Here is a 27,398-nt window from a genome sequence, read left to right as displayed (position 1 = left end):
ATGAGTCTTTGTCTGATTTTGGTATCAGGGTGATACTAGCTTCATAAAATGAGTTTGGAAGGATTCCATCCTTTTCTATTTCATGGAATAGAAGGAGTATTGAGGAGTGTTGGTATAAATTCTACTTTGAAGATCTTGTAGAACCCAGCTGAGAATCCATCTGGTCCTGAGGTTTTCTTGTTTGGTAGGTTTTTGATGTCTTCTTCTATTTCATTGCTTGAAATTGATGTTTAGATTCATTTTGGGAGGATCATGTCTCTCTAAGATTTTGTCAATGTCTTCAAGATTTTCTATTTTGTTGGACTATAGGTTTTCAATATAGCTTCTAATTATGTTATGTATTTCAATGGTGTCTGTCATGATATTTCCTTTTTTATCATGGATTTTAATAATTTGAGTTTTCCCTGTCTTTCTCTTTGTTAGCATGGCTAAAGTTTTATCGATTTTATCTATTTTTTCAAAGAACCAACTTTTTGTTTTGTCAATTTTTTGAATTGTTTCTTTTGTTTCAATTTCATTGATTTCAGCTCTGAATTTTAATTATTTCCTATCTTATGCTGCATTTGGTATTGATTTGTTCTACTTTTTCTAGGACTTTGAAATGTAATGTTAGGTCATTTATTTATTGACTTTTTATTCTTTTATGAGCTCAACAATGGAACATTAGCTGTGCCTTCACAGTGTCCCAGAGGTTGTGATACATTATATTGGTGTTCTCATTTACCTCTAAGTATTTTTTTATTTCCTTCTTGATTTCTTCTTTTATCTAGTCATCATTCAATAGCATGCTTTTAGTCTCCAGGTGCTGGAATAGCTTCTGCTATTTATTTTATCATTGATAGTTTCTTTCCATAATGATGTGATAGAATGCAGGGTAGGATTTCTATTTTTTTGCATTTGCTAAGTGTTGCTCTGTGACATGACATATGGTTTATTTTAGAGAAGGATCCATGTGATGCTGAGAAGAAAATGTATTTGCTTGATGATGGATGAAATACTCTGTGTATGTCTTTTAAGTCTAAACCATTGATTGTATCATTTAATTCTATACTTTCTTTGTTTAGTTCTTGTTTGGAGACCTATCCAGTGGTGAGAGAGGTGTGTTAAAGTCACCTAGTATTATTGTGTTATGGTCTATTTGACTCTTGAAATTCAGAAGGGTTTATTTGATGTACATAGATGTTCCATTGTTTGGGGCATATATACTTACAATTGTTATGTCTTTTTGGTGTGTGATTTCCGTAAGCAGTATGAAATGTCCTTTAGCCCTTCTAACTTTGGTTGAAAGTCCACTTTGTCTGATATAAGGATGGAAACCCTCCTTGTTTATGCAGTTCATGTGAGTGATATGTTTTTTCCACACCTTTCACCTTCAGTCTGTGGATGTCTTTTCCTAGGATGTGAGTCTCTTGAAGACAGCATATTGTTGGGTCTTCCTTTTTAATCCAATCTGCCAGTCTATGTCTTTTGATTGATGAATTTAGGCCACTAACATTTAGGGTTATTATTGAGATATGATTTGTGTTCCCAGTCATTTTAGGTGTTTTTTTGTTTTTAGTTTAACTTAGTTTCTCCTTTGATTGAACTTTCCTTTAGTGTAGTTCCTCCCTTTGCTGGTTTTCATTTTTTTTTTTTTCCTCCTCATGGAATATTTTGCTGAGAATGTTCTGTAGTGCAGGCTTTCTAATTGTTAATTCTTTTAATTTTTGTTTATCATAGGGGGTTTTTATTTCATCTTCAAATCTGAAGCCTAGTTTTCCTGGATATAAAATGCTTGGTTGGCATCCATTTTCTTTCAGAGCTCAATATATGTTATTCCAGGGCCTCCTAGCATTGAGGGTGTAGGTTGAGAAATCAGCTAAGATCTAAACTGTTTTCCCCCTATATATAATTTGTTTTTTCTTTTCTCTTGCAGCCTTTATAATTCTATCCTTATTCTTTATGTTAGTCATTCTCATTATAATGTGCCTTGGTGCAGGCCTGCTGTAATTTTGTACATTTTGGGTCCTGAAAGCCTCTACTTGATTTTCCATTTCATTCTTAAAATTTGGGAAGTTTTTTGATATTATGTCATTGAAAAGTTTGTACAATCCTTTGGTTTGTATCTCTATGCCTTCGCCCATTCCAATAAATCTTAAATTTGGACTTTTCATGGAGTCCCACATTTCTTGGAAGTTCTGTTTATGGTTTCTTACCATATTCTCTGTGTGGTCAACTTTATTTCCAAGAGTATATATTTTGTCTTCAATGTCTAAGGTTCTGTCTTCCAAGTGGTCTAGTCTGTTGGTGATACTTTCCATTGAATTTTTAATTTGGCTTATTATTTCCTTCATTTCCAGGATTTTTGCTTGATTCCTTTTTATAATCTGTCTCTTTATTGAAGTGATCCTTTGCTTCCTTTATTTTCTCTCCAATACCATTCTTTATTTCAAAGATAAAGCTATTTTCTAAACTCCATCTCTGACATATCTTCTACTGTGTTGTCTATGGATTCTATTGTTGGAACATCTTGGTTTGTTTGAGGCACTTTGTTCCCTTGTTTTTTCATGTTGTTTGTGGGTCTTTTCATCTGTACTGAGGCAGTACAGATTCTACCCTGTAGTCTCTTAGTGTCCCTAAAGGTTTCCAGTACCTTACCTTTACGGGGAAGATGAATATTAACAGTACCCAATGCAAATGATTTAAACCAATGACTCCTATTAACGTATTTACAGTTTTGTCACAATAGAAATGAAGTGTCCAATTATTATCTACAATATAAACAGTAAGTTTTCTAAAAGGGTTTACTATTTCAAATGATGGACAAGGAGGGAACAGTAGTAGTGTAAGATGTGATGTTTATGAGGGCAAGGGGGAGAAGAAAGAGGTAAAAATTTATAGTAAGAGTGAGGGAAGAATTAATAGAGGATGGCTGTTAGTATGAGAGAAGTGAGAAAGAGAATCTAGGGATACAGGTAGGTGAGAGAAAAAATATATACAGATTTTTTTAGAAAAGTAAAAATATAGGGATACACAACAAAACTGTCCTATACTATTCAGAGATCCATTCCTCAATAAAAATATTTAGATTCAAAGAAGGTAGAGGTGTGAGATAGAGGACAGAAAAAAAAAAATAAAGAAAAAGAAAGAAGGAAAATCTCAATGGAAAGTTGAATGATTGCTTCCATTGGCTTTCAAAAATGTTCCCAGCTTCCCTTCTCCATTGATAGGCAGGGTTGTCTGAAGTTTGATCTTAGCTCCAGTCCAGTGCGTGCTGGACTGGTTGGGTGGGTGGGTGAGCCAATAGCAAGATGCCCTCACGCTCTCTTATAGTCTTCCCACCTGTTGTAGCTGACCCCTTCCATCCCTGCATACCTCAGGTGCAACTAAACCTGCAGGTACCCCAAAGTATTTCCAGGCCCTGGCCTGAGTCCCCAGACTCAGGTGGCCATGCCCAAAGATGGCAGCAGCTGCACAGCAAACCTGTAGGCCCTGGCTGTTGTCCCAAAATGGTGACAGCCGCATATAACCAAACCTGCGAGTACTGTGACATTGGATTTCCAGGCAACAGCGGGCAGCAGGCAATCTGTAGGCTACTGGTGAATGATTGGCAGGTGGACCTCGGGCAGTGGGCAATAGGTAGGTGAAAGTCAGGCGATGGGCAGGTAGGAGGCAGGCAAACGGGCAAATGGCGGATGATAGGTGGCAGTCAGTGAGCGATCTGCACTCAAAAAGTAGGTGATAGGTTGGCAGACAGTGGGTAATCGGGTGATCGCTGTGGACGAATGGGGTAGACAGCAGGGGATTGATGAGCAGCAAAGACTGCCTCACAGAGAAACAGATTTTCCTCTGCTTGAATCCTGAGTTACAGAGCTACAAGGAACACAGCCTCCCTCTAGTCAGCCATCTTCTCTATTTAACTTTTACTTCTCTGTCTTATTACATTAATTAGGATTTCCCATATGATATTTAAAAGGAATGGTAAAATGGGACATTCTTAAGGTATTCTTGATCTTAGCAGGAGATTTTCTAGTTTCACACCATTAAGTATCATGTTACCTTTGGGTTTTTTGTAGATGTTCTTAAAAAAAAAAAATAACTGGTCTAAACCCAAAGCTGGGGATATTGCTAGAAGGTCTGAAGCTTTTCCTTAGTTACTTCATACTAAAGAACATGCAAGCCCACCAGAGTCCCAAGGAAGCCAGTATGCTGAGAGTGGGCCAGTTTTGCCACAGGTCTCTGTAGGAAAAAGTTGCCCTGAGAATGTAGGGGTGGTCATTTGACCCAGAGATATCCTCTGTGACCCCCAGAGCCTATTTGTCTATGTAAAGAGTGTAGTGGAGTTATATCATGGTTCATCTTATTTAAAATATTATTTGAGATAGTCTTTAAAAAAACAAGGTTATATTGTGCTTATGCTTTTACTAACATCCAAATAACTAACTGTTCATTAGGGGTGGCAGAGAAAGGAGAGAGGGAGGGAGGGTGGGAGACTGTATACTGTACCCCAGAAGCTGCTGTGGTTTGTTTTTTTTTTTTTTTTTCCTAGTACTGGGGATTAAACCCAGTGATACTCTACCACTGAACTATTTCCCAAGTCCTTTTTACTTTTTATCTTGAGACTGGATCTTACTAATTTGCTTGGGGTCTTGCTAAACTGCTGAAACTGGCCTCTAATTTGCATTCCTCCTGCCTCAGCCCCCTGGGATTACAGTCTTAATTTTTTCATGGATAAAATAGGCCACTAGAGGGTGCAGTGATTATAAATTGATTTTTAAATATTGACTAAAAGTTCTAAAACAATCAAAAAAATTAGTCTATAATTTTCTTTTCTTGTATGTCTCCATCTAGTTTTGGAGTTAGGCTGCCTGAATAAGTTAGGAATTATTCCCTCTGTTTCCATATTCTGGCAGCAGCTCTAGAGAATTGGTATTTCTTCCTTAAATGTTGGGCAGAATTCATTGGTGAAACCACCTGGGCCCTCTGCTCCTCTTTAATGTGTGATTCAGACCATTTTTGAAGATGCCTCATAGAACCAAAGTAAACCCAGTGTAGGGGAGCAGAGTACTTATTCTCTTCTATCATCACATCTTTAGTTCCTGGCAATGATTTTTGTTCTTTCATTTTTACATAGGGATGGTTGTTGGTTTTGCTCTGCGTTCTCCTTCTTAAAGCTGTTCTGTCATCTTTCCCTTTTCCTCTAATCTTTTTGCTCTGCCTCCAGGCCCATTTCATCTTTGTGGGATGAGAAGAATAAGGCTCAGGGAAGTCAAGATCCTGATCTAGCTCTTTGAAGTAAGAGCACGTGAGGCTGTGGTGAGCTAAGATGGCCAGATGCCTGCCACACAGAGGTCAGAACACATGAAGGGCGTTTGCATGGGTGGGTGTGTGTACACCATGCACATGTGTACTGTGTAAAAGTCAGGTTACTTTAAAAATCTCTTTATTGGTTTCAGATGACAACTGTATGTAGTATGATCTTGAAATATTTTTGTTTTAGAACTCATTTACTTCAGAACGACCAGATGGAATTGCAAATTTTCTGTTTTCATAATATGTTTGCTACATTTTATCAACCAGATAGTTAATTACAGGACTCATTTTTTTTTTTCAATAACAGACCCTGGCTATTCTAGGTAAGGCCAAGATTTGATCAATAGTTCTTTCTCCAAATTTTGCCCTCTTTTTTCATTAACCACAGTTTCTGTTACTATAAGCTAAAAAAAAAAAAGAGAGAGAAGAACTAAAGAGTTCTATACTACTGGTATCTGTTTCTCATGGTTTTTCTCATTAAGGTGGGAATGTGTAGGAAAAAAGTAGGAATTAGGTAAAGAAAGAGGAGACGGGGAGAAAAAAAGGGGAAAAACTTACTATAATGGTATATTGTTTTTATTCAATACATACAAGCTATTCACATTCTTACATATTGCATATATTCTCCCATATTACCATAAGTTTGATCAAATAATATAGACAAAAGTGCTCAATTATGTGTCTCAGTTAATGAATTAATTTAAAACAAATTTTAGCAGAGCAAATGCATGATAAGTCGATTCTGGGAAAAGATACCTCATTGGCTTCTAAAAACTTTCCTGTCAAAACTTAGTTAATGATTTAAATGTCAAAAATATAAAACTACCTGGATGCTATATGAACAACAAAGTTTATAAAATGACAGTCTGATTTTTAAAAAGTTTTTGTTATACCTACTAAATTACATATTAAAATTAAATATATTTTTTATGTAGATGATACATAAGTGTTTAACATTCTGAACTTCAGTTTATTTTTAAAGTATTAGGGGTCCTAACAAAAATTTAAAACTAGCAAATGTTACAATGTTTTATATGAAGTGCTTAAAATATCAAGGTATAATAAAATCTTTCTAAAATCTAAATGATGTCACTATATTCTGGAATTTTGTTTTGTAACAGGAAGATTATTTCTATAAAGAACAAGCAATGAAAAATGCTTGAAGCTTATTCTGTTGATCTTTTAGTTAAATGTCTAATAGAAATTGCACCCCACCATGGGGCACACAGGAGGTGATGTCAGTGGATAGCAGGGAGGAAGTGATTAGTCCCAAGACACTGGGATGTCACCAGGTCAGCAAGGGAAAAGGTAATGAGGCCAAGGTTGTGTTTAACACCCCAGAGAAAGGCAAGAAACAAAAGTCAACACTTCCACCATCTATGCCTCAGCAATGCCAAATATGCTGCAAGATGAATTGTTCTGTAAAAATCTATATTAATAAAATACAAACAGGAGACTTATAAATATAGCCCTGATTTGTATTATAGTTAGCTACGAAAAATGTCATCCTAAAAATTATACCCAGGTTTATTTGAGCTCTGCTGGTGTCGACATTGGTGGAGGTACTTCTGGGCCTGCAACACAAAGTAAATACATGAGTAGACAAAGGCAGCATTTTAAATACATTTTTAAAAGTCACATATTAATTTAAAATAAAAGAGAGTCCATATTTCTGCACCTGTTCATGGGGACTGAACCCAAAGTTTACACAAAAATTAGCATTCAGTCCTACTTCCTAGGACATGGAAAACATGGGACAACAAATTTGGCACTGGGAGAAAAGGAGATAGTGCCCCACTAGAAACATGTACAATCTGAGTTATGCTTGTCCCTGTGAAAGGTTCTGGTACAAACATGCTGAACAGAACTGAGCAGCGTGAGCACAGCCTCAGGGAGGCGACTCCACCTAAGTAATGTGCCTCTTCCTCAACTGGAAAGTGAACTCTGTGCAGCCTCTGTCTCTCTCTTCCAAGTCTCATGTCCCTTCACTCATGTGGGAGCATGCCGAAGTATAAAGCCAAATCCATGACCTCAAGGCCACCTTTCTGGCACAACACAGCATTTAGGATAGCTGCAAAGGTACAGTGGTGAAGTAACAACAATCATCTTGTGTTTCCTGGAAGGAAGGAAACATTAATAAGAAGCCTGGACTAGATTTATTTCCAGAAAGTTATGGCAACAGCTCAAAGTGGAGAGTTAACTAGCCAGAAGGAAAAGGCACCATCTGGTTTGGCTACTGGTGTTCACAAAGTTTAAATCCCAGTGGACAGAGGTGAAATAGGAAAGAGAAGAGGCCAGGAAGTGGCAGAGACAAAAAGGCAAAGACAGAGAAGATGTGGCTCCATCAGCCCCAGCACCAGGGGGAGCTAGGGAGCCAGGTTTTTGTGGTGCAGTCCTCCTTGCTCACAGCCACCAGGCACTTATCCCACATTATGGGCACTTTGCCATTTATTGTGAATTTCATTAATTTTGGATGGTTGAATGTCTCTCTGGAACCAAACAGGTCATGTTGCTAATGGTAGCCCATGGGTTACTTAATAACTGCAATTATGTCTTTCCTGACAGAAAGTTGATAAACGTATACCAATGTTTAGTGGTAACCCCTTGACTCTATATTTTGTTAGTGATGAAGAAAATTCTCTCTACTTGAAATAATGCACCTTAACATATTCCATGTAAGTGAACCCCTACACCCATTGCATGTGCATTTTTAAATTGCGGGGGGTGGGGGGGGGGCTAAAAAAGAACAATCTAAGCCCAAAGTTACAGATGGAAGGAATAATGATAAGACAGGAATAAATGAAATAGATACTTTAAAAACAATAGAAAAGATCAATAAAGCTGAGAGTTAATTTTCTGAAAGCAAATTGACAAACATTTAACCAGACCAAGAAAAAAACAGAAGATTCAAATGAAAACAGAAATGAAAGAGAAACTAGGTGCAGTGGTGCAGGCAGGAGGATTTTGCAAGGTCAAAGCCAGCCTCAGCAACTTAGTGAGGCTCTAAGCAACTTAGCAAGACCCGATCTTAAAATCAAAAAAATTTTTAAAAGGGCTGGGTATGTAGCTCAGTGGTTAAGTGCCTCTGGTTTCAATCCCTGGTACCAAAAGAAGAAAGAAAGGAAAGAAATAAAAGAGAGAGAGAGAGAGAAAGGAAAGAAGGAAGAAAGGAAGGAAGGAAGGAAGGAAGGGAGGGAGGGAGGGAGGGAGGGAGGGAGGAAGGGAAGGAAAGAGGAGACATTACATTAATACCACAGAAATACAAAGGATAATATGAGACTACTTATGAACAATTATCGACCAACAAATTGGTCAACCCAGAAGAGATGGGTAAATTTCTACAAACATACAACCCATCAGGATTGAATCATGAAGAAATAGGAAACCTGAACAGACCAAAAATAGTAAGGAGACTGAATCCTTTTTATCTGTTATAAAAAGTTTCCATCACAGAAAAGTCCAGGACCTGATGACTTTACTGCTGAATTCTATGGAATATTCATTGGAAAACAAATTCCAATCCTTTTCAAACTCCTAGGAAAAACTGACAGGGAGAAAACCCTTTCAAAACATGTTATGAAATCAACACTACCCTAATACTAAAGCCAGACAAGAACACTGCAAGGAAATTACAGGTCAATATCGCTGATGAACATAGATAAAAAAAAAAAAAAAAATTCCTCATCAAACTACTGGCAAACTAAAATCAGCAACACATTAAAGAGACCTACACCATTATCAAACAGCATTTATCCCTGGGATACAAGAATGATTCAAAACCCACAAATCAACGAATGTGGTTTACCACACTGATATAATGAAGGATGAAAACTGTACAATCTCAGCATACTACAGTGATATATCCACATCAAGAGTAGCACAATTCACATTAGCTAAATTTTGGAATCAATCCAGATGTCAGTCAATAGATGAATGGATTAAGAATTGTTTTATACATTTATGTATATATTATACATATATACATACACACATACACCAATGAAATGGCTTTAGTATGGCACTTGCTGGTAAATGGATGGAAATGAAGAATATAATGCAGGAAAATTAGCCAAGTTCAGAAACTCAAAGGTCAAATGTTTTCTTTCATATGTGGAAGCTAGAATAAATTAAAGGAAAGGGGGCATGAAGGATATGATAGCAAAGAACTAATCGAATACAAATTAATAGAAAGGAAGTCTAGTAGAGTAGAGGAAGGAAGAGTAGAGAAGGAAGAGAGAAAGGGAGGGAAAAAAGGGGATCATGAACTGAAATAGATTTTCATGCATGTATACGTTTGTAGGGATGAATCCAAGTATTATGTATAACTATTATACTCATAATGATAATAATAAGAAGAAGAAGAAGAGGAGGAGGAGGAGGAAGAGGAAGAAGAAAAAATAAAAACTATATGATCTCCTCAACAGACATAGAAAATGCATTTGATAAAATTCAACATCATGATCTGATAAAAACTCTCAACAGATTAGTCTGGACTATAGGACTATACCTCTACATAAATAAAGATCATATATGACAAATTCACAAACTAATATCACACTAAATGGTAGAAAGCTGGAAATTTTTCCTCTAAGATCAGGAATGAGACAAGGACACCCAATCTCATTACTTCTATTCAGTATAGTACTAGACATCCTAGCTAAAGCAATTAGGTAAGAAAAATAAAGTTAAAACCACAATGAAATGTCAGCCCATATCTGTCGGAATGTTTTTTTTTTTTTTTTAAGATGAATATTGGCAGGATGTAGAGAAAAGGAAATCTCTGTATGCTGTTGATGGGAATGTAAATTAGTACATTCATTACAGAAAACAGTATAGAGGTTCCCCAGGAAACCAAAAATAGATCTACCACATGATATAGCTAGCCCACTACTGTTTATGTATCCAAAGGAGCTAAAATCTGTATCAAAGACATGTCTACACTCCCATTTTCAGTGCAACATTGTTCACAGTAACCAAGATATGGAATCAACCTAAGTGTCATCAACTGATGAACAGATAAAGAAAAAATTGGTACCCATACACAACTAAGTACTATTCAGTCATAGAGATAATTCTGTTAGCTGTGACAACATGGATGTACCCAGGACACTATGCTAAGTGAAATAAGCCAGGCACAGAGATATCTTTCTTACATGTAGAATCTAAACAGTTAAACTTGTACAAGCAGAAGTAGAAAGATGGCTACCACAGGTTGGAACTGAGGGGTTGAAAGTATTTGACAGAGATGAGAGAGATGTTGACCAAAGTGCAACAAGTTTTAGTTAAATAAATTCTAGACATCCACTACACAGCAGGGTGACTAGTTAATGATAACAGATTTCATATTTCAAAAGCATATATGGCACAGGTTTTTGGAGTGAGAACACATGCAGTTTGGGTCAGAGGCTGCAGTCTTAGATTTAAGGACTCTGTCCATTGATTCTTTTGTGTAAGACTCTGTATTCAGTGCAGATCCATTTCTCTATAAATACTCACTTGGAGGAGAAGACTCTGTAATAAAGAATAAGAACATTTGCTTTTCAATTTAATGGAAAAGTCCAAGTATTAAAGTAATTCATAATTATCTGAAGAATTAGTAAAGACCATATAGTTCTAAGTTATTCACAGCTGAAGAAATGTTGATAATGGAGCAATTTCAAATTTTCAAGTTTGAATTTGACATTCTTTTTGAGGAATGAAGCAGCCTCAAAGAGAATTGGCTGCTTATGTCAAAGACCAGCATTGTAGGACCAGAACTATTTGGATCCAGGAGACTAAAACTGATAACATTTTGTATATTAAGTGTTTGTTATCCCTGATGGACTATCAAAATTTCTAATGAAAAAAAAAGTGAAGCTCCAGAAGTCATGACTTTTGCTTACATGTTAGCTTTGCTTGTATATTGCTGTTATGTTTTTCTGTAACCTTAATACTTCTGTGTTTTTTAACATAATTTCTCAATTACTTATTTTCCATTACAAGATGCAAAGTGAGATAAGAAAGTCACCTGCTGCCACCTCAATTAATGAAAATCTGTGGGACATACCAGTTGGTGGGTGCACCTCATCTTGAGCTTTCTCAGAGCCTTCAGGAGCCTCTGGGTCCTGGGGCATCTCTGTATCCTGGGGCCTCTCAGGGTCCTGGGTGGACTGAGATGACACTGAGGCCCTGGGTGTCTTTGGCGTCTTCTTGTCGGAATCAGCTCGCTGCTGCTGTAACCACTCATCTTTATATCCATTGCTAATAAGTTTGGAAAAGTTTGTTGGGGAACTGTTTTTTTGACCAGGCCTCAAAAAGAAAAATGAACGTTAAACTTAAGTACAAAGGTTAATGAAAAAATCAGAAGCAATATTGAGGGAACACACTGATAATAAGTCAGATGTCTTACTAACTCTCGAAGCACAAGGGAGCTCTTGAGTATTCTGTCTTCCTGTCCCTCTCTCTCTCTTTTCTGACTATCTTTATCTCTCTGGATCTCCGTCTCCCTCTGTCTGTCTCTCATCTCCTTCTCTATGTTTAAGCATAAAAATGATATTTTAAAAGCATCCCTTGTACATGGGTGAGAGTATGTTTATTTCAGTTTCCAAAACCTTCTTGCTGTTAACCAATTGTAAGTTAGTAATCATCCTAATATTTGACAGAGAAATCTTCAATACCACTACTGTCTATTAGTAGTAATGGATTACTCAGAACTACCACATCTTTAAATAATGATTACATTCTTAATTAGTTCTCTCTTGTCCTTATTAAAGATTATCTGCCATGGTTCTGACACAGCTTTGTCTCCTGTCGTTTACCAGTGTTCACTTGAATTTCACCACCTGCTGCAGCTTCATGGATCAGAGCAGGTGACGCGGTGGAGGCAGCGTGAGTGTTCAAGTCAAGCAGGTGCGTTACTTGTTCCCTATGAACTGCAAATCTCTTACTTGTAAATCACTTCATCGGCAAGAGTATCATTCCTAACGGTTCTCTTCCCTCTCCGTCCCTTCTCATATACAAGTATATATGCCTTCTTCCCTCTGCCTCCCTCCCAGTCTTAGTTGGGTACTCTCATGGCATTTGTTACAGTGTAATTAATATAACTGGTTTTCTCCCATTGGATGAGAAGCTATTTGAAGAATTAGTCAGGCAATTAATGACATCTACTCTAGCTCTCTACCAGAATTCTGGGAAAGGAAGGAGACAAAGAAACCTCAGGGTTTCCCTACCCAGCTGGAAATGTACCTTCCAGCTGAACGCAGAGCCAGACGCTCACAGGCACAGACCTCTGGGTTGAGGTCATAGTGACAGAAAACATCAAGAGAAATGTATTAGCATATATGGATGGTGGCCCAAAATACAAACTTGCACTCAAACAATGCAGAAGGGAAGACATGTGCTTAAAGGTGCAAAATTAATGTCAGGAAGAAAGGAAAGCACAGCTGTGGGGAGCAGGCTGGGCTGCAGGAAGTTGTCTGGATGCTGTCATTGTCATGCTTGTCACTTGGAGGGAAGTGGGAAGAGCAACTCCAAATCTCATTTACAGATCAGTCTGCATAGTTTGAGCACTTACATGGGAGGGAAAGACAGTCTGCTTCCAGCAGTGTCTTTAGGACCAAGCGGGGTCCCCACTTTGCTTGGATATTTTGAGTTAATGGCTGGCAGCCTCACCTGTGTGCAGAAACAGAAATCTCTGAGTCAAGAGATGAAAATTCACCAAGAGTAGCAAACATACAAACTGTATAAGACTAGACTTTCAATGTGGTAACTGTTTTATAGATTTAGTCACAATGAAATACAACCCAACAATAATCCCATTCAGCAAAATGGCTTTGTAAAAGGGACAATAAGCATTTCGAAAGGAGTTGCAGTCCAGTAAAGATGCCATCTACTCAAGAGTGAAACAATGAAAAACTTATTAGGAAATGCTAAAGGCCCTATGAGAGGTCTTATCCCAATGGGACTTTCTGAGGAAATTGGAATATATGTTCCCACAAAAGCCTGCATGCCAAGGTTCACAGAGGTTTTAGTAATAATCACTAAGAACTACAAGTGACCTGAATGACCACTGACAGGTGAATGGACAAATTGTATCACGTGGTACAACTGTCCCATAATGAAACACCTTTCCATAATACAGAGGAACTGAGCTCAGACACTCCTAAGAATGTGACCGCATCACCAATCCATGAGGCCATGTGGCAGGTGGCACAGCCAGGTGTCAAGGACTACATACACTATAAAAACGGATCATTGCCTGCCAGGGCTAAGAGTCATAAAGGGTTGATGAAAAAAGGATTGAGAAACTTGGGTGGTGACAGAACTGCTCTGTAGCTCAATGGCTGTGGTGGTTACACAATGCATACATTAGTCAAAACTCATCCAACAGTATTGTACAAAAGGGGACCTGTATGTCAATTGTATCTCACTTTCAAAAACAGAAATAAGTGATAGGGGAAACAGAAAAAAAAAAAAAAAAAAAAAAAGCAAGCAAACAAAACCCATAGAAATGTCACCAGCATTTACAAGAAGAAAAGATGCTAACAAGATCCCTCTAATCACCCAGTAAGTGAGCAAGACCCCATGAGTTCTGGCTAACAACTAGTGGCATATTTGCCCTAAATACTGTCAAGCATCTGCCACATGCTGAGGGAGGGGTTGGAACATGGCTGTGGGAAATGCTGTGGTCCTCTATTCTTTCCTAGGATGCAGATGGCAGGCCTCAGAGTGGCAAGAGGAAATTCCAGTACAACCTGCTAGCTCAGTGTTGTGATACTTCTCACATTAAAATTCTCACTCTATCTTTGCCAAAAAGTTTTGCAAGATACAAGGAGAAAATCAAAGAACTCCCCCGCTTCAGCCTAATAAATACTCCTGTGTAAGCTTTGTCCCAAGTGATGATGATATTATCTTGCTGAGGCAATCTGGGCCCTTCTCTGATGTGACTCATCCCTGAGTTACCCAATACCACGTACCTTCAACTGCTACCTATTCAGCGTCAGTATCTTGAACTCTTGGACATCTTAACTACTTAACATGGTAGGCAAGGGAAGACAGGCTGGCTTCAGGCGTTTGTGCAGCCCTCAGCACAATTTTTTAAAGTGGCTAATAGAAAACCCCGTTTAATTTGTCAGTGATGCAGCATTTACTGTTTTATTTAAAATTTTTCTAGCTATGTACTCTAACCATGGTTAACATCCATGCATTCTACTTATTGCTCAAGGTTTCTCAATGTAATTGGTCACTTACGTACCACTGAGAAACAAACCAGATCCTTAAGATTTCATTCCACTCTCATCCTCATGTAAATGGCCCAAAGCCAGAATTCACAGTGGGACATTGGGAATGGCTTAAAGAATAAACAAGTGGCCCACTGCAGCGAACTGATGCTGTACTTAGTACTCAGCCACAGAAGTCCCCCAATAAACTGAGGGTCCTCTTTACACCAGATACTGAGAAGTCAGGCCTGGGAATAAGTAGGGTGTGCCTAAGACACACCCAGTTTCCCCAGTTCTCAAATAACAATGGTGTTTGCGCTTGTTCTCAGCAAACACCACTGCTATATTTAATACAAATGCCTCATCATTTTATTCATAAATCCTGATGTCACAAGCACCAAGATTAATTTCAGACCTCAGTGCTAGCAGCAATATCAAGCCCTCAATGGGGCTGGGGGCCTTATTGTGGTGCCTGGAGACTCTAGGGGCACCCAAGAGGAGGCCAGAGGGCTAGAAGGGCTTCTATCAAGAGATCAGAACCACCCATCTACCAACTGAGTCTCTCTGATATGTGAATGCTAACACATAATTGGGGGGTGTGGTGGATAGAAGTTCACTGGAGTAAACAAAGGGGAATGAGGGGAAGGGAGAGGTAGAGAAGGGAACAGGAAGACAGTAGAATGAATAGGACATAACTTTCCGTGTTCATATATGAATACATGACCAGTGAAACTCTATATCATGTACAACCACAAAAAATGGGATCCTAATAAGTATACTTCATGTATGCATAATATATCAAAATACATTCTACTGATCATATAGATCTAAGAAGAACAAATGAAAAAATAATAAGCATTGAATATAGAATATTAGGAAACAAATCTCCAAAATTACTCTTTCATAAGAACACTTGCAAAAACCTGCCTTGGAAATCGAATCTCATGTGCCACTTTATAAAATCTGCATGTTCAAAAAAAATGCAAATTGCCTAAGAAGTCTGCAGTTCAGAGACCAGTCTCTTTTTTGTAATCTAATATATTTCTGGGAGTTTATACAGAAAAAAAAATTCCTTTTCTCTTTATTACCAGTAAGGAAATTCCAGGGAAAATTCAGCTTAAAGACTTAAAAATAAAATGGAAGCAAGATAATAAACAAGTATAAGATTTCCTTCCTACATGTACCAGATCAGTAGTGCTATGCCAGATTTCCCTACATATGTATTAACTGATTAAAAAACACTTAGTAAAAAATAGCCTTACCTATAAGATCAGTATTTACAAAGAGAAAATGACAACAGTGTCACGGCTGCTTGTCTTGTGGTACACTGAAACTTAAAATTCTGAGCGCAAGGCCAATATTATGGGTGTCTTAAGACACACCAGCAGGAGCTAACAAGTTCATTCCTTAATTACTCAGGGAGACACAGAAGCAAAGTGATGCAGATGCCACCTATTTATGAGGTCACCTTTTTTTTCTCCTTTTCAAGTTCCTCAGCCTCTCTTTGCCAAACTGTTTTCATGTCAAAGTCGAAGGGCCCTCTTTTGGATTCATAGCTGCTGTTGGCCTGACCAGGGTTGAATTCTTCATATACCATGTAGTCTGGCATGGAGACGACAGGGACTCTGCAGGAACAGAAAAGACAATTAGGGCCTGCTGCCTTGCACCATTTCCCTCTCTCCCTCTTCTGTCCCCAACCCCTTTCCCTCTCTTTATATAAGTATCATTCATCTTCCTCAAAGACACAGGTGACCTCCCCCTACTTTGCTCCTGCTGAATAAACCCACCCACCCTTCTCCAGGACAGTCTCCCAGCATCAGGAGGTCGACTCAGAAGTTACAGAGTCTCATGTGACTAAAAAAGGGCATATTAAAATATGAATTTATAAAACAGATAACTTATAAACTTGTAATATTCTTTTAGAATAGCATCTACTACTTTGTCCCTTTCAAAGAGCTAAACAATCTAAACATTTACCATTTAACATTATAATTTAAGATAATAATTTTTTTGTTAAGTCATTTTTAATGTATATATTTAAATATCTAACTGATCTGCCCACACTGACAGCATTCATGGAAGGGACACCTCAAAAGTTCCATGCACCTCCTTCAAGAGTGCTCTCTTTTATTGTGCCTCACTCATTTTTCTTACTGCACTGAGTACAGATTATTCCTCTGTGTGTGTGTGTGTGTGTGTGTGTGTGTGTGTGTGTGTGTGTGTTTGTGAAGGGATCAAACCCAGGACGTGGCATAAATTTTGTATGTTAGTTTTCCTATCCAAAACCAAAACCAAAACCAAAAAATAGGAAAAGACAGACTCCTGAAGATAAAAACCACACTGTGACCATGAGCAGAACCCTCAGTCAGATGACACTGGATAACAGCTTGCAAGGACACCTATGGTGGTCTTATCTTCCAAGCAAAAAAAAAAATAGGGATTCAAAATGATTTTTCATGTTTCCTCTACATTCAGGAGAGGTGGTTTGGAGGGTCGAGTTTGCATGCCCACAAACAGGAATTCTTAGACATTTCAAACATTGTGGGGGATGATGGCTCCCTACAATTCTATAATCATAGAAACTTAGGCTTACCTACATTTCTAGCTGTATCTAGTGTCTTTCACCTGTATAAGAATGCTTTGAGACAGGATGCTGTTTCTGTAGTCAACAGACATGGGCATATCCCATGGGACACAGAATCTGAAGCTGTTTACCAATAAGTAGCCAAAGACCCACACCTCAAGGGGACACAAGGTGCTACATGTTTCCCCAACTCTGCTTTTCTTACAACTCTGCTACATCCCCCAAAGAGCTGGCTATTGCAAAATAAAACTGGACTATTTTGTTTTCAATATTAAAAATGTGGGTATTTCAAGATACTCACTCATGCTGGTGGGTCGTGGGTGGCTTGCTGTGGTGGATATACCAGTCAGGTAGGGCATAGGCCACTGGGGAGCCTTTCCTGGTGCCAGGAGCAAAATGCTTCAGCAGATCTCAAAAAGAATGAGACACAGTTGTGTGTGGGCCTGTTGCCCACATAGCAGAAGGCACTACTAGTAGGAAGCTTAACAAGAGGAGCTGTTCCATCCCCATGGGGTTGCCTCAGGGTTGGGGGCTACCAGAGCATTTCTGGCCATCACCTGTCTCTGCACAGGCTGACAGATGAAGGTCCAGAGGGTCCAGTTTGGGATTCAGACAGGAATGTCCCATGTGAACTCTTCACCCCATCTCTCTTTTCCTCAAGGATCTGAAAGATCTCCTGGTCCTGAGCTGGCATCTATGCATGCCAATATCATCACTCCACTCCTTAGGGCTCCAGAAGCTGTGTTTGCTGCTCCCTCACCTCAGCTACTCTCAGGCCATTCTCCAAGCCTGGAACAATCTAAGCCTAGATGGCCTCTTTCACCATTGTCAGGCTGTCCTTCACTCCTCCCTCCATCCAACACAACTATTTCCAGAAGAACTCATCCTCTTCAGGTTTCCAGATGGGTAGTCACTGGGGAATTTATCTGTGGCTTTCTAGTCAATCTGAGAGGCAAAAAGCACAAGATTCCTTCTCAGAGACTCAGGTTGGTTCCTGACTCACCTACTTGCTTTCTAGCTTCTATCCCTCCCCTCTGCTGCTGTGAAAAGCATCTGGTGAGAAGAACTGGTTTTGCTAGATAATACCAACAGCAAAATGATGATGATAATACCTGCGGCAGCAGAGAAAACTTACTGATTTATTAATCTCAGTAAGAGACTTTTAATTTTCCACTTTTTACTTTAAAAATTTTTATTGTTAAATATTTCAGACTTGCAGAAAAGTTGCAATAATACAGATTCCCCTATGCCCTTCACCTTCATCACATTTGCTGTATCATTTTGTTTCTATATTTTAAAATCATCATCATTATTATCATCATCATGGGGCACAGTGGTGCATGTCTGTAATCTCAGCAACTCAGAAGACCTGAGGCAGAAGAATCACAAGTTCAAGGACAATCTTAGCCATTTAACAAAACCTTCAGCAAATTCAGTGAGACTCTGTCTCAAAATAAAATATAAAAAATACTTGGATGTAGCTCAGTGGTAAAGGACCCTTGGGTTTAACCCCCACTACCAAAAATATATGCTATCATTGTGATTACTGTTTTCAGAATTATTGGGCAATCTGTTGCAGATAGCATTCCCCTTTATCCTCTGTTTTGGTGTATGCTTCAATAAGACAGTCCTTACATAATCACAGCATGAAGACCAAACTCAGGAAATTGGTATTTGTTATAATTGGATTTTAAATGTTCTCCCAAAACTCATGTATTAAAGGCTTGGCCTCCAACTAATGGTGCTATTGGGAAGCAGTGAAAATTTCAGGAGGTGGGGCCTAGTTGGATGAAGCAGATCATTCGTGGTAAGTTTGTGAAGATAATATTGGGAACCCAGCCCCTTCTTCTCTCTCTCTGCTTCATGGTCACCATGAAATGAGCAACTTCCTCTACCACGTGCTTCCATCATGATGTGCCACCTGCCTCACCGCAGGCCCCAAAACAACTGGGCCAAGTGACTATGGATGGAAACTTCTGAAACTATGAGCCAAAATCAACCTTTCCTCCTCTCCAGTGTTTATCTCAGGGGTTTTGTCAGAGTGATGCAAAGCTGATTGAGGCAGTATTGATGCAATACTTTTATCTAATGTACAGAACTCATTCCAATTTTGCCAGTTATCCCACTAGTGTTCTTTTAATCAACGGCAGGGGAAGGTAGATCTAAGAAAACAGTGTCTAGGGCCTCTTCCACCTACTTCGTGCCAGTCAGGTAAATGGTTTGGTCTGGACTTTTTAATGTTAAAGCACAGATATGGCCTTCTTGTTTCTCATTCCCCCTATGACATTCTCTGTAGGGATGATAGCAGCCAAAGGGGAAAAAAGAAAAGTTTAGTATTTGTCAATGTCACTGATCCCAAAGGTGAGCTATGAGACATTTTGGAGGCCGTCCTTTAGCCGTCTGATCAGTGATTTCTACTGAACTCAGTATGTCTCAGTTTTTCAAATAGTCCAGTCATACTTTCTCAATTAAATCTTATATAAAAATTGATTTTCATCAACATTACCATTGAAACATGTTGGTTGTCTTCATTATTTATATTTATAATAAGGATAGGAGCAATGATGATAAGCAAGAAAAAACAAAAACTTTCCACATATTAGCCAGGAATTGGTTGCATCAGCAAGGGACATTAAAGAGCAAAGACAGATCTCTTGAAGTGTGCAACTTCCTGAGATTCTCTGCAGTAACAAAATAAAAAGCGGGGGTGGAAATAATGATTCCAAAGGTATCACTCAGAAGATATATCCTACATAGCCAACTCTGTGAATCCAAAGTCTTTTCAGTCTAACATTGTAAAAACTAGTTACCCCTGAAGATTATACACATCTTCAATCTACTCAGTGAACCTAAACTTCCAAAGTCCTCGGGCAAAACATAGAGATTTTATAGTAATATTTTGATATGGATGAAATTAGAACAATACTACCATCTCTGGCCGCAAAGCCACTGAGTTTGCAGAGGGCTTACCAGGTCTGCCACCTTGTTTTGCAAGCTTCACATATTCTGAGTCTGTTTCTTTTATCCAGTACCTCCTGGCTCCAAGTGTGTTCCCATTGTATGCTTCTCCCAGATTACTCAGTCCCGGGATCTGGGACGCTGGTGGGACATCCACAGCCTTCTCAGAGCGCTTTGTGGGCAGGTGGTAATACCAATCTAGACAGGAGGGAAGCAGAGCTGCACTGTTAAGTGTGGGTTGCAAGAGGACACTGGCATCAGGGAAGGGCTCTAGTCCCCTGGGAGATTGTGCAGACCGTGCAGTCAGGGCAGCACGCATGACACAGCAGAGCACATGAGCAAGGGAGGAAGAGCCCTCTCTGAACACCTGGGACCAGGAGTCCCCAGAGGCCACAAGAATGCCAAACACCAGCCAGGTGCAGTAATCCCAGAGACTCAGGAGGCTGAGGCAAGAGGATTGCAAGTTTGAGGTCAGTCTGGGCCTGCCTGTCTCAAAACAGAAGATAAAAAGATCTGTGGATATAGGTTAGTTGTAGAGCACCCCTGGGTTCAATCCCCAGAACTGGGGAAAAAAAAAAAAAAAAAAACCTCCTACCCAGCCCTGCCAGTCCTGTTTTTCTGCTGTGGTTTAGCCCTCCTCCCAAAGAGCGCCAAATCTCTTCCACTGGTGTGCTTGCTAGAGAGGTATCTAAGACCCTGTTTGTCTGTCTCTAGCTCTCACTTCCATAAAATTAAGACTTAACTATATTTCTGGTTATGCTGGAAATATGAAATGCTGAAAAATTCCAAATCACATAAAACATGACACTATGGAATGTGTGGCAAGATGTTGACCAAGATTTGATAAACTTAGTATGTTAAAATATTGAAATATAAATTCAGGCACAGGAACAATAGTCTGAACATGTTTGCCAGTTTTATAAGAGCAGGAAGAGGCAGGCAAGGAGGTTGAAGAAGCCTCATGAACCGAACAGCTATGTTGGAAGCTCCTGCCTGGCTCCCTCCCACCACCCTGGCAGCAGATTGCAAACTCTTATTTTGGAGTCAGCAACCCCTCAGACCCTCAGCTGGCTTCACTGTGCTGGAGGCCACAGTGGGTAGCAAAAAGACACCAGAGGTCTGGATAGTTACTGAAGAGGGAGAAGAGGCAATGGGGGAATCATTTCACCAGAGCAAACACATGTTCTAGGAAACCTTCTTAGGCCTGAGATTCCTAAGGACTTTCCTTTGGGAAAGACTAAGTTGGATAAGTGTAGATCATGCGGCTCTTCTTGTGAAGAGGGAACTACACACAACAGTGTAGGGAGAACAGGAAAATGAGACAGCTTGTCCTCTGTTCTTCCTCTGCACTGTGACATGAGTCCAATGCAGAAAGGGAGGGAACTGTGCATAGCGTGGAGAAGTAAGGAGGCTGCCTAGGCCTTGAACTGATGGCATCCAGAGCAGACCTTCTAGGCTTGCCTACAAGGCTCCCTGGAGAATAGATAGGGGAACTTCTATAAATAGCTAGAGGGGTTGGCAAAATCTCAGAGACCTGAAGTTATTAGTGCTTGTTTATGATCTTAGAGAGAGAAGAGCTGTGGGGACTCAAGACTGTAAGTGATTTTAGGTACTTCTTTGCATCCAAAATTGATTATTCAGAAGTCCAAATGTAAGAAAAGAAATCTTAAAAAGTTTATCAACAAAATCCAGGAAAAAATATGATATGCAAAAGATACAATTCTTTATGGCACAGTGACTGAGTATATTTAATAGCAGTTATCAGATTGTGCTGTGACAAACTCATGGCATTCAGAGACAATACCCAGTTCATGACAGATACGATGGAAAACTTTTTGTGTCGTTTGGCTGAAACACAGTACCCAGATACTGGTATGGCATTATTCTCATTGTTTCAATGGAGGTATTTTTTTTTTTTAGATAAAAATAACATTTAAATCAGTGGACTAGGTAGGTGTGGTGGTGTACTCCTGTAATCCCAGCAACCTGGGAAGCTGAGGTAGGAGGATTGCAAATTCAAAGCCAGCCTCAGCAATTTAGTGAGGCCCTAAGTAACTTAGTGAGACCTTGTCTCAAAATAAAAAGGTAAAAAGGGCTGGGGATTTGGCTCAATGGTAAAGTGCCACGGGGTTTAATTCCCAGTATCAAAAAAAAAAAAAAAAAAAAAAAAAAAACTAAACTAAACTAAATCAGTGGTCTTTGAGTAAAGCAGATAATTCTCCATAATATGGGTGAGCCTCATTCAATCAGGTGAAAGAATGAGATTCCCTGAGGAAGAAGAACTTTTGCCTCAGATGGACTCTAAACCTGAACTTCAACCTCAGCTTCTCACTGGTCCCAGCCTGCCCTGCAGATTTCAATTTATTGCTGCACAATTATTTGAGCCAGTTCCTTAAAATAACTCTCCCTTTTTCCTTAAAGAGGTAGATAGATATCCTATTGATTATTCCACTGGAATGAACCTTAACACAGTCATACATAGCAAAACAGTACTGAATAAATCAGTTCACTAAGGACCTGGAAACAAGAAGTCACCATCCTTTAAATTTGATAACTTAAACATCCAATTTCTACTGAAACTGTAGCTGGGTTCACTGCATAAAAATGAATGACATTTTAACATGAAAAATCTTTTAAGTATCAAAGGACATTAATTAGCTAAATCAACATTATAAAGTTTTGAAAATTAAAGAAACATTGGGCAAGGCTTACAGAATTACACAAAAGATCACAGAGAATCAATCTAATAATTAAGAATAAAAATTTAGCAGCTGCGTACTCTGATCATGTTCAGCTCAAAGATTTCCTCTTTTGAAGACAGGGCATTCAATTCTTGCTTTATTTTTTCTCTCTCTGTTTTGATTACTAATTAATCCACAGAGAACAGTGTATCTTCTATCTTCTCATTACTGGAAGCTTGGACAAGCACTGAACTCTAATCCATTTATAAATGAGTGCCAAGGAGGAGCTCAGAGAGCAAGGACTCAAATCAGTAAAAACCAAGAGTCACCACCTATCCCACATATGCAGAGGGAAAAGGGGACAAAGAGCTCCAGGAAAAGGCTGCCTGAGAATCCATGCCCCTCCCCACCCCCACACAGCTTGGCCAGGAGTTGCCAATAGTGGTCACAGAGTCCTGGGCTAGAAGTGCATTTAGAATATGTGAAGGGCCACACTTTGTTTCCTTTATGAGTATGCAGGAACTGCTCCAACTTGTCCCTTCCAGCTGAGCACCTGGACTCTATTCTCTTTCTTCAGCCCTTCTCAACATGAAGTGGAGTAAAAAGAAAGCAAAAACAAAAGACAAGACAGCATCTCAAAACTTCTTCCTTCCCTTCTCAACTTCAATCCTTGGTACATAAGCCATGAACCTCCACTGAATACTAGTTTTCTGCATTCAGCCACTTAAAGCAGGAAATAGTTAATTTGTTTAGGGTCTAGGAAGTCAATGAAATACCTGGGAGATGCAACTGGAAAAAAAAAGTTCTTTAGTCAACATTCAAGAAAACAACGGGAGAGTTATACAGGGTTAAACTATTACAAATAAATTTCCAAGTATTATCTCTGGCTCCCCGGACTCCTACCATCGGAACAACCCACTCACCGCAGGGAGCGTAGCGGTGCGAGACACCCTGCACTTCCTTGCTGGTGTTCCTCATGGCCAGGTGCCGACAGCAGCGCTGCGAGAAGAGACAAAGCACTTGTAAGGCATCTGCAGGCATATGAGGTGTAGGAGGGCAGAACTTGCTACACTGGGGGACAATTCCACAGATGCAGCTCCCAGGGTGCGCTACTGGTCTGAATCCTTGGGAGTTGCATCTGCAGAGTTGCCCCACCATCTAGTAAGTTCTGCCCACCTCCATCTCATATGCCTGAAGATGCCTCACAACTCATGAGTGCTTGCACATCCTTGCAGTACACAGTAGGTACACACACACGCCAAACACACAGCAGGGACATGTCCACTCTGGATACACAGCACAGCAGGGGTACCTCATGCAGGGTATACGTTCGGGGCACAAGCTGCCAGGCACGTTAACAGGGTCATATGCATGCATGCCAGGTGTGCAGAAGGCGGCAGGTCGCGTGTCCAGTAAACAGCAAGATCAAGTCCATGCCAGGGGCAGATCACAGCAAGGGGGTACTTGCACGTGCATATTGGGCCTATCACAGATAATGAAAGGCTGCTTTGGGGCGGCACCAAGGTCCCGCCGTGGGATCGGCTAGGTACTCACCCGGTCGCAGTGACAGGGTGGTCCCCTCTGCCCGCCCTGCTCACCGTTCGCCCCGGGTCTAGTTAGCTGATGCGGACTGCACCCGGGACTAAAGTTTGTACACGGCAGGCGGGTGGGCGGGGGCCAACCCGAAACTCCCCGAGCGGCGCGAAACCACAACAGCCCTCGTCGCCAGGGCAACGGCCGGCAGCCAACCCACGGGCGCGGGGAGAGTGCCACCAGCCAATAGGGAAAACCTGCGGTGTGCAGTAGGCCAATCAGAACCTGAACAGAGCGCAGGCGCCACCTGTCAACCGTCCGGAGCTTGGGGCGGGGTCTCATTGCTGCTAGGGCGTGGTGTGACGCAGCGTCGTGGGGAGGGGCGGGGCTAGGCCTAGGTCCTCCTCGTGTCGGCCCCACCCCCGGCCCACCCACTGGGACCCCAGTAACTGCACAGTGGTCCAAAAAAACTAGGAAGTTCCACCACACTTTCCAAGCAAGGATAACGGACTCACCTTAAGGAAAAAGCGCCAGTAGATAAACCTTTACCAGGCAAATGCAGGAGTTGTTTCACCTGACAAGAATTTAGAAGGACTTTGCTTACTGTCTCTTGTTTATTTATTGCATTAAAAAAAAAAAAAAAGAGTAATACATATTGGCAAAACACAGCAAATAGACGTCTGCCAGTTGTGTATCAGTAGTAAAGTTATCATGTAAATGTTCTTCCTGGTATCTTCCTTTTGGGGACTATTTCTGTTTTGTAAGCCCAGGGGCCTTTTTAAAAAAATTCTTAACTGTATTTCTACCGTATAGTGTTTATAGTTCCAAACTTAATAGTGAACTTTTGGCTTTACTGGATTCGAGGTTCACAAAAACACAATGATTTACATTAGGAATCGTGCTTCACAAGAACGGAGATGATCTGGCATGTGCTTGATGAAGCCAGTAGGCAACAACAGCTTTTGCAAAGTTAGGTAAGAGACACTTAGAAAGCTTCATGCCAACCTGGGCCAGACAATGGAGTAATTTCTTAGTGTTAACCCTTTGTAAGAGTTAGGAATAAACTATTAAAACCTTCAAAGGAAGTTTACCACAGTTGAGGCAACTGTAAGTAACCTTGATTTTCTCTTGAATTTTTTTTAATCAAAACATTTTATAGGGGTTGGGGAGATAGCTCAGTCGGTAGAGTGCTTTCCTTGCAAGCACAAGGCCCTGGGTTCGATCCCCAGCACCCCCCCCCAAAAAAAAAACCATTTTATAATGGTGAATATTGGACCACTTGAGCTAAACAAAGGGCTGCTTTAATTACTCAAGAGTAGCCTTTATAAATCTGGTAGAAGGCAGGTCATAGAGGAACTGGGTAAACAGAAGATTTTTTTTGTGGCAGGAATTAACCTTACTTCTGTCTTAATATAAAATATACTAATTACATATATAATAATATAATGATATAATATAGTAATGAGTAATATATATTATAATATTGGTAGAATATTGTAATGATTGATATTGTAATGAATGTACAATATTAATCTGATACAATATTGTGATATAATATTGTAATGAATTCTAGGGATCTTTAACTGGCCCCCTCATGTAGGTAATCAAGACTTCATATTCATTGGATTAGACATAGGGGAATGAAGGGAAGGGAGAAGGAGGGGAAGAGGAAAGACAGTACAATGAACCAGACATAACTTTCCTATGTTCATTTATGAATACACCACCAGTGTAACTCCACATCATGTTTAGCCACAAGAGTGGGATCCTAATTAGAATAAGTTATATTCATCTTTGTATAATATGTCAAATACATTCTACTGTCATGTACACCTGAAAAGAACAAATAAAAAAAAGAAAAATGAAATCAGTAATCCAAGGTTAAAAAAAAAAAAAAAAACAGACTTCATACTACAATGACAAGTTTGTTCTACTGTATAGAGAAGGACTCGGTTTATCAAGCATAACAAGTGCTTCCATTTGTGTAAATCAAACATCATCTGGATAGGGGTTATACAGACAAGAGAGCTTATTTTTTTTAAATAGTTGAATATAGTAACTCGAACTGTCATGACTCTAGAGTATCTGTTTCTCACTTGGGTTAAGAGGAGAGTGCAGAAATTATCCAAGCTGACACACTTCCATTCTAGCTGAAATCATAGACGGAAGAAGAAAGTTTTGACTTTGGGAGTGTTATTGAAACTATAGGCATTTACAGATGCCAGGCAAAGAAGAATCTAGGTAATGATGCCATGTAGATGAAAATATGACACAAGGATGATCTGCTTACAATAATAAAATCTCAGTGTCTTTATTTCCTAAACTTTTTCATATGTCTTTCTATCACATATCACATAATATCCCTCTGGATTTAGAAGGCTCTAACATTCCCTCACATATAAACTCACTTCATACCCAATTTTATTCAAATTTACTAACAGATAATACGTAGATATCTCCTGATAATGAGATATCCTAGTATATGTAATATTTCCTGATAATGAGCATTTTAAGAAAAACAAGAAATGTATTTAAGTACAAATTCTAATTTTACAAAGTCCTCTGGTCATTTCTTTCTACCTGGTGTCAATTGATTTTCCTCTGTTGTTGACTTGTCTTATTTAAATATGTCTTAATTTTGTATTTTTCCATCTCCACTTTTGCCTGCCCATTTTACTGTTTATTCCAGTCCCTAATGTCTAAAAGGTCCTGGTACAATCCCTACCCTGACTCTCAACTCAGTGGTTCATTCATTCCCTCTAGATTATGCAGCAATACCACGTTTTCACAAACCATTGGAAATTTTGATATTTTAAATTTTCTTTGATATTATAAGTGATGTAATTCAAAGACACACTCTTCCTTTTTGACATGCATTTATTTCAATATTATACAGCAGTTTGAATTGTCAACCTACTCAATGAAAAAGGATTTCATACGCATAAAGGGAGACTGGATTGCTTTAAGTTCCTGTCAGCACTTTCTATAGAGACCTGAATTACGTTTAAAACTCCAAAGTCCTTTTTCTTTAGTCAAAAATTTTAAGAAGAAAAAATGGTACATTCTAATTTTTCCAATTTTATTGAAGTATAATCAACATTAAAATTCTATATATTCAAGTTGTACGATGTGATAATTTAATATATGTATACA

The 27,398-nt window shown here is 39.4% G+C and overlaps 1 protein-coding gene across 3 annotated transcripts; it reads right to left on the bottom strand.

Annotated features, from left to right (window-relative positions):
• Positions 1–6,547: 6,547 nt before the first annotated feature.
• Positions 6,548–24,421, bottom strand: C8H7orf57 (chromosome 8 C7orf57 homolog). 3 transcript variants are annotated; one of them, XM_047559850.1, is made up of 9 exons: positions 24,267–24,421; positions 23,636–23,711; positions 20,044–20,229; positions 17,375–17,483; positions 15,958–16,114; positions 12,845–12,942; positions 11,339–11,580; positions 10,789–10,803; positions 6,548–6,866 (listed from the first exon to the last, which is right to left on the bottom strand). In XM_047559850.1, exons 2-9 carry the CDS (start codon positions 23,688–23,690, stop codon positions 6,820–6,822), a joined length of 909 nt encoding a protein of 302 aa, XP_047415806.1. In that variant the 5' UTR covers positions 23,691–23,711; positions 24,267–24,421; the 3' UTR covers positions 6,548–6,819. The 3 variants fall into 3 exon arrangements, with proteins under 3 accessions (XP_047415806.1, XP_047415807.1, XP_047415808.1); XM_047559851.1 differs by having other exon boundaries at positions 24,311–24,379; XM_047559852.1 differs by lacking the exon at positions 10,789–10,803.
• Positions 24,422–27,398: the final 2,977 nt, after the last annotated feature.

This window comes from Sciurus carolinensis, chromosome 8 (genome assembly GCF_902686445.1).
Source record: "Sciurus carolinensis chromosome 8, mSciCar1.2, whole genome shotgun sequence".
In the NCBI taxonomy this organism is placed as follows: domain Eukaryota; kingdom Metazoa; phylum Chordata; class Mammalia; order Rodentia; family Sciuridae; genus Sciurus; species Sciurus carolinensis.
This window is presented reverse-complemented; position numbering and strand designations above follow the sequence as displayed.